The sequence below is a fragment of the Phytophthora ramorum genome (assembly GCF_020800215.1).
Source record: "Phytophthora ramorum isolate Pr-102 chromosome Unknown Phyram_PR-102_s0010, whole genome shotgun sequence".
In the NCBI taxonomy this organism is placed as follows: domain Eukaryota; phylum Oomycota; class Peronosporomycetes; order Peronosporales; family Peronosporaceae; genus Phytophthora; species Phytophthora ramorum.
In genome coordinates this window covers 450,474-463,717 of record NW_027150656.1, presented here as the reverse complement: position 1 = coordinate 463,717, position 13,244 = coordinate 450,474, and the positions used below count along the sequence as shown (strand labels likewise).

The 13,244-nt window shown below is 57.8% G+C and overlaps 4 protein-coding genes across 4 annotated transcripts; 2 read left to right on the top strand and 2 right to left on the bottom strand.

Annotated features, from left to right (window-relative positions):
• Positions 1-4: 4 nt before the first annotated feature.
• Positions 5-4,009, bottom strand: KRP23_10536 (ATP-binding cassette sub-family C member 2; the record flags this gene model as incomplete). The annotated part of the gene is made up of 5 exons (XM_067880998.1): positions 5-559; positions 637-713; positions 1,686-1,708; positions 2,660-3,715; positions 3,777-4,009. The coding sequence occupies 5 exons, from the start codon at positions 4,007-4,009 to the stop codon at positions 5-7; spliced, it is 1,944 nt and encodes a 647-aa protein (XP_067741285.1).
• A 333-nt stretch (positions 4,010-4,342) lies between these two features.
• On the bottom strand, positions 4,343-7,779 carry KRP23_10535 (Exportin-T; the record flags this gene model as incomplete). The annotated part of the gene is made up of 4 exons (XM_067880997.1): positions 4,343-4,408; positions 4,488-5,899; positions 5,961-7,434; positions 7,552-7,779. The coding sequence occupies 4 exons, from the start codon at positions 7,777-7,779 to the stop codon at positions 4,343-4,345; spliced, it is 3,180 nt and encodes a 1,059-aa protein (XP_067741284.1).
• Positions 7,780-8,937: 1,158 nt separating this feature from the next.
• On the top strand, positions 8,938-10,182 carry KRP23_10534 (ATP-binding cassette sub-family C member 3; the record flags this gene model as incomplete). Its single annotated transcript, XM_067880996.1, has 1 exon — positions 8,938-10,182. The coding sequence occupies one exon, from the start codon at positions 8,938-8,940 to the stop codon at positions 10,180-10,182; it is 1,245 nt and encodes a 414-aa protein (XP_067741283.1).
• Positions 10,183-12,288: 2,106 nt separating this feature from the next.
• On the top strand, positions 12,289-12,876 carry KRP23_10533 (ATP-binding cassette sub-family C member 2; the record flags this gene model as incomplete). The annotated part of the gene is made up of 1 exon (XM_067880995.1): positions 12,289-12,876. One exon carries the CDS (start codon positions 12,289-12,291, stop codon positions 12,874-12,876), a length of 588 nt encoding a protein of 195 aa, XP_067741282.1.
• Positions 12,877-13,244: the final 368 nt, after the last annotated feature.

Below are 13,244 nucleotides of genomic sequence, written 5' to 3'. Positions count from 1 at the left end.
AGACTCACTTAGCAGTCGAGTTCTTCGCCAGTGCAGCAAACACCGACTGTGGTTGTGCCAACAAATCCGACGGACACCCGAACTCCGCCACGCGACCCGCGTCCAGGACGGCGATCTTGTCGCAGTGCAGAATCGTGTTGATGCGGTGCGCGATGATCAGCACCGTCTTGGCCGCGAACGTCTCCTGGATGGTCGTCTGGATGAGCGCGTCCGTGGCCGTGTCCACGTTGGCCGTGGCCTCGTCCAGCACCACCACCTGACTGTCCTTGAGCAGCGCGCGGCCGATGCACAGCAGCTGGCGCTGGCCCACGGACAGGTTGTCTCCGCCCTCGGCCACCTCGAAGTCGAGGCCGCTCCCCCAGCGACGCAGCTTGTCCGCCATGTGCACCTGCTTGAGCACGGCCCAGAGGCGCTCGTCCGAGTACTCGTGGAACGGGTCCAGGTTCTCTCGCAGCGGTCCGCTGAACAGCACGGGGTCCTGCGGGATGATGGCGAGGCTGCGGCGCAGCTCGCGCACGTTGATGCTCGAGATGTCGACGTGTCGATGAGCACGCGGCCGCTGTCGAAGTCGCAGATGCGGAAGAGCGCGACCATGAGTGAGCTCTTGCCGGCGCCGGTGCGGCCGCAGATGCCGACCTTCTCTCCAGCGGCGACGTCCATGTCGACGCCTTTGAGCACGAGCGGGAGTTCGGGTCGATAGCGCAGACACAGCCCTTCGAATCGAACGGCACCATGCGAGGGCCACGAAGGAACAGGTTGGTTGTTAACCTCCGGGTCTGCTGGAATCAAGTCTGCGACGCGTTGACCGCCATCGTCCTCGCGTTCAATTTCACGGAAGAACAGCAGTCGCTCAACACTTGTCGTGGCATTATCGACACGGTCAACGGAGCGCATGACCCACTGGATCACCGAAGTGAGCATTAGCGCGTACGTCAGCGAGATTCCTGACGTCAACGATCCGATTTCGCCGCGCGTAGCCACAAGGTAGAGGGTAACCACGAAAATGATCACTACGGACAGCAGATCCAGCCGGGTTGCCAGCCACCGACTCGCAGACCAATACGTCAAGTACATGTTCGCATTCGTGTCCACGACTTCGCGGTTTTTAGCTGAGAATTGGCCCTCCATGCGGAAGGCGCGAATCGTGGGCAAACCAGACAACGTCTCACTGAAAAGATTGTACACGGGCGTTCTCGTGATACCCTCCAGTCGTTTGAGCTCTCGTGAAGTCTTCTTAAAGTACTGCCCCGTCATCACGAAGATCACCAAGAGTGGAATATACGACACGCCAATCCAGTAAGACGCGAAAGCGGAGACCACCAGCGAACCGAGAGCCATGGAGACGTTCTGGAAGAAAAGCTGGTACTCCAGCGGCAGCGTTGTGTCCATTTGGTCCAAGTCATTCGAGAACCGATTCAGAATTTGCCCGATAGGAGTCACGTCAAAGTACCTGGTCACCGGTGCGCGCAGCACGCGGCGGAACAACTCGTCGTGCATGTGCTGCGAAGAACGCATGCACGACTCAATCATCATGACTCCTCGAATCAACGTCAGAATCGAGCAGAGCACAATCAGGCCGAGATACCACATGCCGAAGGTTGTTCCCGAGTACGTTGGGTCCGCATCCCGACGAGGCATGTTGCGAGCCCAATGGCCAGGCCACCAGTCAACTGTGGTTCGCGCACCCTGGCCCACGACATACAGCAGGCTGATCACAAGCACCACAACCCAGCCATTGATTCCAGTCTCATCGAAGTACGCCTTGTACACGTGCGATCCGACAGTGCCTTTCACTCGATCCTCAGCGCGAATCAAACGACCTGCTGAGGTTTTTGCGCCTTCGTCTTTCACTTCTTTAGGCTCTTCGTTGTCGCTGTGTGCATCCTCGACGCTCTCCACGCCATCTGCCATCATACCAGATTTTGGCAGCAGCATATCGATCTCATCGCTAGCATTTGTGTCAGCCTGGTCGGCGGACTGCCTTACAGTGTTATCAGTGCCTTCCAGCGTGAGATGCGGGAACTGGGCCAATACGCTAGCGTACGAACCGTAACCAGCGATAACCCCATCTTGCATAACAACAACTTGGTCTGCTCGTGCCAACAGGTCATAATGGCTGTTGACCACTAGCAACCGAGTCTGTTCACCCGCCAGACCAACGATGCACTTGTCGAAAATCGCGTGAGCCACGTGCGGGTCCACAGCACTCAGCGGATCGTCCAGAATCAACACATCCGTCCCAGTACGATACATGGCACGCGCGATGGCCACACGAGCCTTCTGGCCGCCACTCAAATTGATGCCACGCTCGCCGATCTCCGTCGAGTCTCCATTGGGGAGAGCTCGCAGATCCATCGCCAGTTGCGACGCATCCAGCACCCGCGCGTACAGCTCAGCGTCGTATTCTTGTTCAAAGAGGATGTTGTCGCGCAAAGTGGCGTTGCGGATCCAGGTGTCTTGGCTCACGTAGGCCACGCGGCCTCCGATGTCGAGCACACCCGATGTGCGAGACATCTCACCAAGTAGCGCGCTAAGAAGGCTGGATTTACCGGAACCGACCTTGCCTACGATCATGACGAGCGAGCCACGCTCCACCTCCAAGTTGACTGCTTCGAGTTTGAAACCATGGCTATCACTTGTGGTCGCTTTGGTCGGAGACCCAACACTTGACACGTCCGGGTCGACTTTGACTGCCGTGGTAGGAGACTGGCTGGCATCACTTTGACTTTCCTCCACGGCCGGCGTCACCACAACGACATCAGTTTGCGAAGTGGCGGGCCACTGGAAGCTGGCGTCGCGAATGGAGATACAACCGCGGCCGATAGATGAACCGTTGGCCTCGCTGTGGCCAGCAAGCAGATGCGACTTGCTCGACGGTGTTGCGTGTTCGTCTTCAGCTGTAGGCGCTAGAAGAGGCAGCTGGGCGGCCACTTCGTCGCAAGTAAGGAAGGCGTCCAGGCGAGCATACGAAATCTTTGCCTTCGAGATACCAGCGACAGCCTGCGGGAGCTGATTCAAAGCCGTCCGACAAATGTTGACCATGGCGACCAGCGTGAAAGCCTCGACAACGCTGATAGTATGGTGGATGAGCACGTAGATGCCCAATGTGACGCCGGAGACGAAGCTCGGCGTCAGGAAGAGCATGACCGTGTTGACGACCTGGTACATGTGGAACTTCCGCAACAGGCTCACTTCCTTTACGCGGAGCTTCTCCACCCGCTGCGCCAGCGATTCCTCCCACGCGTAGAACTTCATGACTCGAATTCCTTGCAGCGCCTCGGACGTGACCTTCACGCGCTCGTCAATGACCTTCAGCAGCTTCTTCTGGAAGTCAGCAATGCGTTGCCCCTGCTGGGCCGAGATAGCCATCACCAGCACTAGCACAACCGCTCCACCGAGTGCCGAATAAAAGTCGAAGAGCAAGCCGATGAGCACGACCGAGATGACGAAGGACAGCGGCCCCATGAGCAGCCACGGGCCCTGGATCATCAGCAAGAAGACGCGCTCCGTGTCCACGCTCATGAGCGTGAGCACCTCGCCCGTCGTATAGTCTTGTCGCGCCGCACTGGACAGTTTGAGCGCCTTGTCGAACACGAGCGACATGGTCAACGACCGCATATTGGCGCCGATGCGCGAGGCCGAGAAGAAGACGTAGTTGAGCGCGCACACGGCCACGAGCGAGCTGAGCGTCATCATGGCCATCAACCAGTAGCCGCTGGAGATGTGGAACAGGTTCTTCGTCGTTCAGGAACTGCAGAATCCCCTGCGCCACGTACGCCTGCAGCGCCAGCGCGAACACGTACAGCACGCAGCTCACGAGTACGAACGAGAGCTCCACCCGGAACGTCCGAGCGTAGGCCGCGGCCAACGGCGACAAGCCGAGCCGGTGTCGTCGATGCGGCTCGTACACTCGCTGGAACCTCCCGCGCAGTTGTTCGCACGCGTCGCTCGAGCAAATTGGCCACACGTCCTCCTTCTCCAGCACGCGGCGAGCTCCGAGCGACACCATGGGCTGAATCCATTGGGCCAGGATGATCGAAGGCAGCGAGGCTTTGGCCAGCGGGTTCGCCACATGGCTGAAAGGCGGCGAGGGCTCCGCACGTTTGGCCCGCGGCGTGGCCGGCGCCCCACGTAACGGGAGTCGCTCTCGTCCATGGGCGCAAATCGAGGAATGGTGAGGAATCGACAAGTCGCAGCATGATGAAAGAGAGACCGAACCGTCTACGCCGACGTACGTGGGCGTGACAGAATCGCGGGTGACACGAGGGTGTCGATGGGGACGGCATCTCTATTTGCTGTCGGTGTGTTTGCGATGCCTACTATCCTATTGCCTCAAAAGTTACTACTTCATCTTGCTCACCAGCGCCTTGTACGCGGCCTGGATGGCCTTGCGGTCTCCGGTGGCGACCTGCTCGGTGTATGGCCCTGCCAGCTCGGGTGGACAGCCCAGCGACGGCAGGAAGACGTCGCGCATGAACGTCAGGTACTCGACCGATGGCGCCAACCAGCACCGCCTGCATGTTGACGATCTCCTTGACCGCCAGCATGGTCTGCATGTCGTCGATGTCGAAGTGGCGCAGCTTCGCCACGGCGAACATGGCGCGCGTGAAGTCCTGCACTGCGATCTGCGTGAAGCGCGCCTTGCCCTCTGCGGACAGCTCGGCCCGCAGTTCGGCACGCAGCGTGGCCGATGCCGCCGAAGTTGCCGCGCTCGAAGCGCCCGACGCCTCGCACGCCGGAGAAGGAGCTCCACTGCTAATCCATCGCTCGACCAGCATGCTCCCAATCGAAAAGCACGCGCGGTTGATGTTGGCGTCCTGAACGTCAGCGCAGCCTTCAAGCACGAGACGCAGCATGTTCTCCAGCTGCGCGGCGTTCTGCGCGCTGATCAGCACGGCGTCCAGTCCGTGGGTAGCCAGGTGGAGTAGGAAGGTGTACAGGTACTTCTGTGTGGCTTCACGCTCGAGCTGCGGCGCGTCCTTGGTCTCGCCATGGGCGAGCGCACTCCGTTCGGGCATCAGAGCGCACAAGTGCTGCACAAACGGCAGCGTTGTCTTGTCCAGGAACCCGCCTAGAGCCTGCTTGTGCTTGATAATAAGTTGATCCACGAGCTGCACGATCTCCACGACTTCAGGCTGCTCGCAGCCCATCATAAGCGTCTGCAACGTCTCCTGCACGTTACCCAAAAAGTGTTCACGGTCGAGCACTGTGGTCAAGCGGTGTAGCGTGAAGATCACCTTGGAGCGCACGCGCGGAGTACGCGGCAGTGCGCGAAGCACGCACGCCGCCGCGGTCAGCACCTGTGTGAATGTTTCCTGGTGGTTTTCCATGCACTCGGTGCCCTTGAAGGCCTTCAACACGTGCGCAATAGCGTTAAGGTGGGACGCGCAGTGCTCGGTAACATACTCCTCGTCCGTCAGAGCACCCTTCGCCAGCTCATTAAGCGTCGTATTCAATCCCTGGAGCAGTGGGTCCAACACGGCGATTGTGTAGCGGTACCGGAGCTGCTTCGCGGTCATGCCAGTCTCCTCTGCGGGGAGCACGAGCGAAGCAATGATCTGGCCGGCAAGCTCGAATAGATATAGCTGGTCGTCGTAGGCCAGGTAGGTTGGGTTGTGCAGGCTTGCGAGCTCTTCGCGCTCGTTAGCAATTGCAAGGCGCGGCTGCAGCGCAGTCAGGATACTGGACGCGTGAGGATTAACTGAGGCCCCGATAGCCTTCACAAGACGCAGACACAGGTAACACACACGAGAGCGCACGTGGGCCGGATGCGCGAGTCCATGTGTACCGAACATCATCTCGAGCACTGCCGGGATAAGCGCTGATTCATTCTGCAACACTTTGCTGTATCGCACGGTGAGATCGTAGTAGGTAAGCAACACGGACGGGTGCAGCGGAACTGCATTGCTGGACGCTGAAAGCATGGCTATGGACTTGCACGACCATGAGAGTAAGCGGACTTGTTGGCTCATAAAATGGAACTGCCACGGCCTTGAGCGCGGCGAGGCCTTCCTTGAAGCGGTACACAAGCGACAGGAAGCTCTCGAGGTCGCGCGGGTCGATCTCAGCAAATTGCCCCGGCAGACTCTGCGCTAGATTCGTGAGGAAGGCAAGTGTGTCATGCGGTCGCTGACGCACGATGTTCAGGAAGATGGTGTACAGACTGCGACGGTACTCTTCAAACTCAGCCGCGTCCGAGTCCGAGTCCTCCGGGAACCGCGTCTGTCGGTAAATTCCATGCAGGATCTGCGGAACGTACTCCGACGGTCGGAAAACCTCCGATTCGCTCTGAGGTTTGCCCGCTGTCTGCGTCTCCGTACGCAGCAACGCACCACCCACTGTATTGACGATCTCGAACACTTCTTCAGACACGTCCTTTGACTCGTGCGCAAAGAGCTCCCACACAAGCGGCATCAGCTGGCCCAACATAGCCCCGCTGGCCTGAAGAAGGTCGGCCCGGTTCGTGTGACGGAAGGCGTCCATGCACGTCACGAGCTCCAGCCCCACCGCGTTGATCACCTCTCCAATTTCCTCTGCAAACTCGTCGTCCTCGCGAATCGGCAAGGCCGCCAGCATCTCGAGAATCTGCAGCTGTTGCAGCATGGCCAGCTTCTTCTCCGGCGTCATGCCCTTGTCAATCACCTCGAACACGCAGTTGGCCGCTTGGCAGCGGAACGTCTCGCTGTCCCGCAGCAGCTTCATCAGCAGCGGCCACAGCGTGTCGTTCACCACGAGTCCGATATCCACCCAACTAATATACCTCTTGAGCGTGTCGAGCGCACTGGCACTCAACTGTCGCATGACGTCACTCGCGTCCGCGTTCATGAGCACGCGCGCAATAGCATCGAAGCTCTCGCGCATGCAGGACCCTTCTCGCATGGCGTCCTTGATCCTCATATTGTGCGCGGCCTCCTGTTGGGTCCTCTGAGCATCGAACTCCACGATCTCCTCGTTGATGGCCAGTAAAATCCTAAAGTACATCTCCACAACGGACGCGCCTTGAGGGAGCAGGGCCAGCAACTCAGTGAAGGCCGTCGGCCAGCGGTCTGGGTAGTCTCTTTTGATCAGCAGCGTGATGACCACGGCCAACTTGGTCTTGAGGTAGGGCGCCTTGCTCTCCACGTAGGCCACATGGCTCTGCAGCCAGGCCAGCAGCTCCACTCGCACGGCTACAGCCACGTCGTCAGCCACGCCGCCTGCCAGCGCCTCCTGCAGCGCCTGGAGGGCGTAGAACTTGACCTGCTCGTGCTCCGAGTGCTCGAAGAGCTGCAGCTCGACGCGCCAGCCGTCCGCCCGGCTCTTGACGGCGGCGCAGAAGCTCTCGGCTTGCAGCTTGACCGTCTGCGCCTGCTGGTCATTGATGCTGGCCCCCGCGTACTGGAAGGCGACGAGGACGGCGCGCTCGAACTCGGCGACGTCCGCCATGGGTGGGATCTGCAGGAGATACACAAGCGTTAAGTGTATTTAGTCGGGAAGACGAGCGAGTTAGAGAGTGGACCGTGGTGCATTGTGGAGCCAAGACGACGGAGAAGATCACGCAGCGAGACGCACCTGGCGAGCGCGCTGAACGGCGGCGTAGGTCGGTCGACAGCAGCAAGCACGCGCCACCAATGCGATTCTGCGAGAATTTGGACAGCGCACCAAATAATATGTCACATATTTTAGACCGCGGACCAAATTGGTATCTTCGTTTAGGTGCGACCCAAGATTAAATCCGTTTAGGTGCGATTTTGCGCGCGCCGAAGCGTTTAAGACGGTCGTGGTAGAAGTAGCGGGCATTCTGTTCAATCCTGCAAGGAGGTCTTACCAAACTGTCGTCGACTATGTCTTCGAGGGAAGTATTGGCTCGGCGAGCGTGTCATCCAGAACGGTTTAGTGGAGTTTTGGGCCCCGCCAAACAAAGGATTTAACTGATTTATTATATAAGGAAAAGAGACCCTCGCACTAACGCGAGCTGACATATCAATGCTGCTCGAGCAGAAAGCATTAACATTAGTGGCAGGTCACAAATAGAGAATTGCAGCACATTTGAGTGCCGCACGGGCCAAGTCGTCTGGTGATCCCAGGCAGACTCCGTGTACATCTTGCCAAGAAATATCACCTTGGGGAATCCACTGGGGTTCCTCCTAGTCTTTCCACTCCACTAAATGCAGTGCCACACTATTGATCAGCATTTTGCCCGAGTAGCAATAGCCTAGCTAGCAATGCTTTAACTAATCTCACTTCTCAATTTGTCATCGAGCTCCAACTTCCTCTGAAAGTGTTACGGATTACTACGGCATATTGCAGTTCTTGGCCTTTGGATGCCGCGTTTCATGACAATGACAAGGAGTTTTCCGGGTTGCCTTGTGCAAGTCTCCGACAACTCTTGCTTACTCGAGAACAGCTTGTATAGCAAGCAAGCCTAAATACACCTGATGTGGATGTTGGCGAATTTATCCCTTCCTACTGGAATGACAGTGCTGATGGCTGGAGACCATCAAGCCGCTCGTGCCGGCGCTGTACTCGGCGCTGCACGAAGACATTAAGTAGAACGAGGACGCAGAGGTGCTGCGCAACAGCTTCAAGATGAACTACTTTGGATTCCGGGCACCTGCACGGAAGAGAAGAGCGACTGTGTCAGTGGCGCCAAAAAGAGAAAGAAGACCAAGAAGGCGTACGAGCTGTGGAAGATCCACAAGTTACAAGTGCACGACATCATGATCGATTTGCAAGTACGTGGCCTCCGTTCCACTCGTCAATTAGCCGCGCAGCTCGGAGACTTGGCTTCGCCTTGCAATGGCCGACCATTATGAGGCAGTTCCAGCAACTCGAGGCACAACATTCAGCCAAGTGCCCAACCCGTTGGCAAAAGCTTCACTACCGTCGGTCGTTTTAGCGCAATGGATCCAGCCCCTGATCTCGCTCGGGTCTCGCCAAATCCTCGAGCTTGACGATATGTGGCCCGTGTGCGCGAGCGACGCCTGCGAATCGCTCGGAAATCGCTTCCGACAAGTGTACGAACCGCACCGTAAGCACATTTTCGGCCTTTCGCCGGTGTTCGTGGCTTATTTGAAGACTTTCCGAGCGCAACTCGCAGTGGTGCTCCTGGGCTGCGTCGTGTACGTACTGGCGTTAGGCTTGCAGACGTACGTGACGAGAGCGTTGCTCGAGTTTTTGAATGGCCAAGAAAATGTGTTTGGCATCTCGAGCGGCTACTGGTTGGTGGCCATGATGACCGGCAGCTCGCTGGTGGCGGTTTGTGCACTCAACTATTTGTTCTTCGTGGCGTCGAGGATCGGCGCGAATATGCGCTCATTGACCATGTCACTTGTGTACGAGAAGGCGCTGAAGCTGTCGAGTGCGGCGAGGCAGGAGTACACGACAGGAGAGATTCTGACGCTTATGAGCGTCGATACCGAGCGCGTGTTCACTGCGATGGTGCAGGGTCCGTGGCTTGTTATGGGCCCGTTGGCCTTTGTCGTGTCGTGCGTGCTCATTGGATTTCTCTTCGACGTGTACGCTGCTCTTGCTGGCGCGGTTGTGCTTACTGTCGTCATGGTCATTTCCGTCCATCAAGGTGATCGCATCGCCGACTTGCAACGAAGGCTGCTGCAGGTTATTGATGAACGTGTCAAGGTCACGTCGGAGACTCTGCAGGGCATCCGTGTCATGAAGTTCTACGCGTGGGAAGACTCTCTGGCTCAGCGTGTGGAGAAGCTTCGAGTGAGAGAGGTGGGTCTGCTGCGGCAGTTCCACTCGTACCAGGTGATCAACACGGTGATGCTGTTCATCACGCCGACTTTCCTCTCGGGCGTAACGCTGGGTGTATATGTGCTGATCCGACACACGATCACCGTTGTGGAGGCATTCACGCTTGTCGCCATGGTCAACATCAGTCGCGCAGCGTTGAATCAGTTACCCCTGGCAATTGGCGGTTTGTCGAAAGCCAAGATCGCCTACACTCGCATCGACGCCTTCCTCTCCAGCAGTGAGGTTTCTGCGATGTCCGTACTTCAGTTGGACTCGAGCGCACAAGAGTCGACACCAGCAAGCAATGCTCCACTTCTGTCAGCAGTTGGCGGGGTGGAAAATGCTGCAATCGGTCGTGGGCGCATTTCCATTCGAGATGGAGCCTTCGAATGGCCTGCAAACTTGACTGGAAGCGACATTGTTGTAGTTACACCAGCAAGAAGAAATTGAAAGCGTACAGGCTAGCGAGTGCCTGAAGCCAGCAACCAATGGCATTGCTGTTCCCGATTCATCAACGTCAGACACCACTGACAAACAAGGCTTCCAGTTTGAGGGTGTCAATCTCGAAATCGAGCATGGATCCCTCATCATGATTGTAGGCAAGGTCGGATCGGGTAAGTCCAGCCTCGTGAACGCCATTCTAGGAGAAATGCCGCGCACATCGGGTGTGCTCGACATCGGAGGCCGCGTGGCCTACGTGAGCCAAGACACCTGGATCCGCAACGCCACTTTGCGCGACAACATCCTCTTTGAACAAGAATACGACGCTGAGCTGTACGCGCGGGTGCTGGATGCGTCGCAACTGGCGATGGATCTGCGAGCTCTCCCCAATGGAGACTCGACGGAGATCGGCGAGCGTGGCATCAATTTGAGTGGCGGTCAGAAGGCTCGTGGCCATTGCGCGAGCCATGTATCGCACTGGGACGGATGTGTTGATTCTGGACGATCCGCTGAGTGCTGTGGACCCGCACGTGGCTCACGCGATTTTCGACAAGTGCATCGTTGATCTGGCTGGGGAGCAGACTCGGTTGCTGGTGTTGAACAGCCACTATGACCTGCTGCCGAGTGCAGACCTTGTGGTAGTGATGCATGATGGTGCCATCGCTGCGCAAGGCACGTACAAGGACGTTCTCTCTAGTTCCCGCAGTTGGCACCTCACTCTACCGATGTTGAAAGCGCTGAGCGTGTTGCAGAACCTCGTTTTTCTGCTGGAAACGACATCGAGGTGCTGATGGAGAACCCGACCGATGACAAGAAACAAGGAGTGGGAAACACGGGCACTATCACGAAAGCTGCAGTGGCGCAAAAGACTGAAACAAAGGAGGACAAGGCATCAGGAAGGCTGATCAAGGCAGAAGATCGTGTGAAAGGTAAGGTTGGCGGCCGCATCTATAAGACCTACTTCGATGAGACTGGATTCAACGGCTTGGCTGTCATTCTCGTGATTGTGGCGGCCTATGTTGCTGGCCAAGCTGCGCGTACGGTTGTGGATTGGTGGCCTGGACACTGGGCTCGCAACATGCCACGACGAGACGTGGACCGACTCGGGCACAACCTTCGGCATGTGGTACCTGGGGCTTCTTGTTCTGTGTGCCATGTTGTCCTTCGGTCGAGCACTGATGATCATCGAGTCATGCGTTCGTTCGTCGCAGCACATGCACGACGAGCTCTTCCGACGCGTTTTGCGAGCACCTGTAACCCGGTACTTTGATGTGACTCCTATGGGGCAGATTTTGAATCGCTTCTCGAACGACTTGGATCAGATGGACTCGATCCTTCCCCAGGAGTACCAGTTGCTGCTTCAGAACGCGTCGCTCGCTCTTGGGGCGCTCATTGTCTCTGCATTTGCGTCCTACTGGATCGGAGTTGCGTATATCCCGATCTTCCTCATTTTCCTGTATATCGGGCAGTACTTCAAGAAGTCTTCGCGAGAGATCAAGCGTTTGGAAGGCGTCACGCGGACGCCCGTGTACAACCTCTTCAGTGAAACATTGTCCGGCCTCGACACGATCCGCGCCTTCCGCATGGAAGACAACTTCATAAAGCAGAACCGGCGCGTAGTAGACACCAACGCGAACCTGTACCTGACTTACTGGGCTGCAAGTCGATGGTTGGCCACGCGACTGGACTTCCTGTCCGTTGCCATCATATTTATTGTTTCGCTGTACCTCGTTGCCACGGTTGGGTCTGTCGGGTCCTTGACTTCTGGCCTCTCGCTCACGTATTCGCTCATGCTGACCTCGATGGTGCAGTGGGTCATGCGCTCGGTGGATCGCACAGACAACGCCATGACCAGTGTTGAACGACTACTGTTCTTCCGTCAGATCGAGAGCGAAGACTTCTCGGGCACAAGCGTTGCTGAGCTACTCGACGCAGAGAACCGTACTACCGGTGTGAAAGCTCAGTCGTGGCCGTCCCGAGGCACGATTCGCTTCGACCAACTCTGTCTCCTACCGACCCGAACTCCCGCTCGTGCTCAAAGGCGTCGACATGGACGTCGCCGCTGGAGAGAAGGTCGGCATCTGCGGCCGCACCGGCGCCGGCAAGAGCTCACTCATGGTCGCGCTCTTCCGCATCTGCGACTTCGACAGCGGCCGCGTGCTCATCGACGACGTCGACATCTCGAGCATCAACGTGCGCGAGCTGCGCCGCAGCCTCGCCATCATCCCGCAGGACCCCGTGTTCAGCGGACCGCTGCGAGAGAACCTGGACCCGTTCCACGAGTACTCGGACGAGCGCCTCTGGGCCGTGCTCAAGCAGGTGCACATGGCGGACAAGCTGCGTCGCTGGGGGAGCGGCCTCGACTTCGAGGTGGCCGAGGGCGGAGACAACCTGTCCGTGGGCCAGCGCCAGCTGCTGTGCATCGGCCGCGCGCTGCTCAAGGACAGTCAGGTGGTGGTGCTGGACGAGGCCACGGCCAACGTGGACACGGCCACGGACGCGCTCATCCAGACGACCATCCAGGAGACGTTCGCGGCCAAGACGGTGCTGATCATCGCGCACCGCATCAACACGATTCTGCACTGCGACAAGATCGCCGTCCTGGACGCGGGTCGCGTGGCGGAGTTCGGGTGTCCGTCGGATCTCTTGGCGCAACCGCAGTCGGTGTTTGCTGCACTGGCGAAGCGGTCGGGGACGACGTAAGATACCACGAGAATGCAGTAGGAGTGATAGTGGAAAATGAAATATTACTTGGAAGTTGAGCTAGAGTGTAGCAACCGCTACGTTTACTGCTCGCGACTATTAGCTGAAAACTCGGAACTTGGTGTCCCCGATGCTCATCGTGTTGCCCTCGTCAGCGATGCTGAAGACTTTGCTCCCGATGGAGATCATCCCGGCCTCGTGTAGTAGCGAGTTGCTATCGGATCCGTCGTTGTCGGTGCTGGCCGAGCTTGAGTGTCGCACATGCACACGCATCGCCGCGGCTAGCGCCACCACATCCCACATGCTTTGTGACGGCAATTCCAAATGAATTTGTAAGCTCTGCGAATACTACCAGAGAATGGTCATCA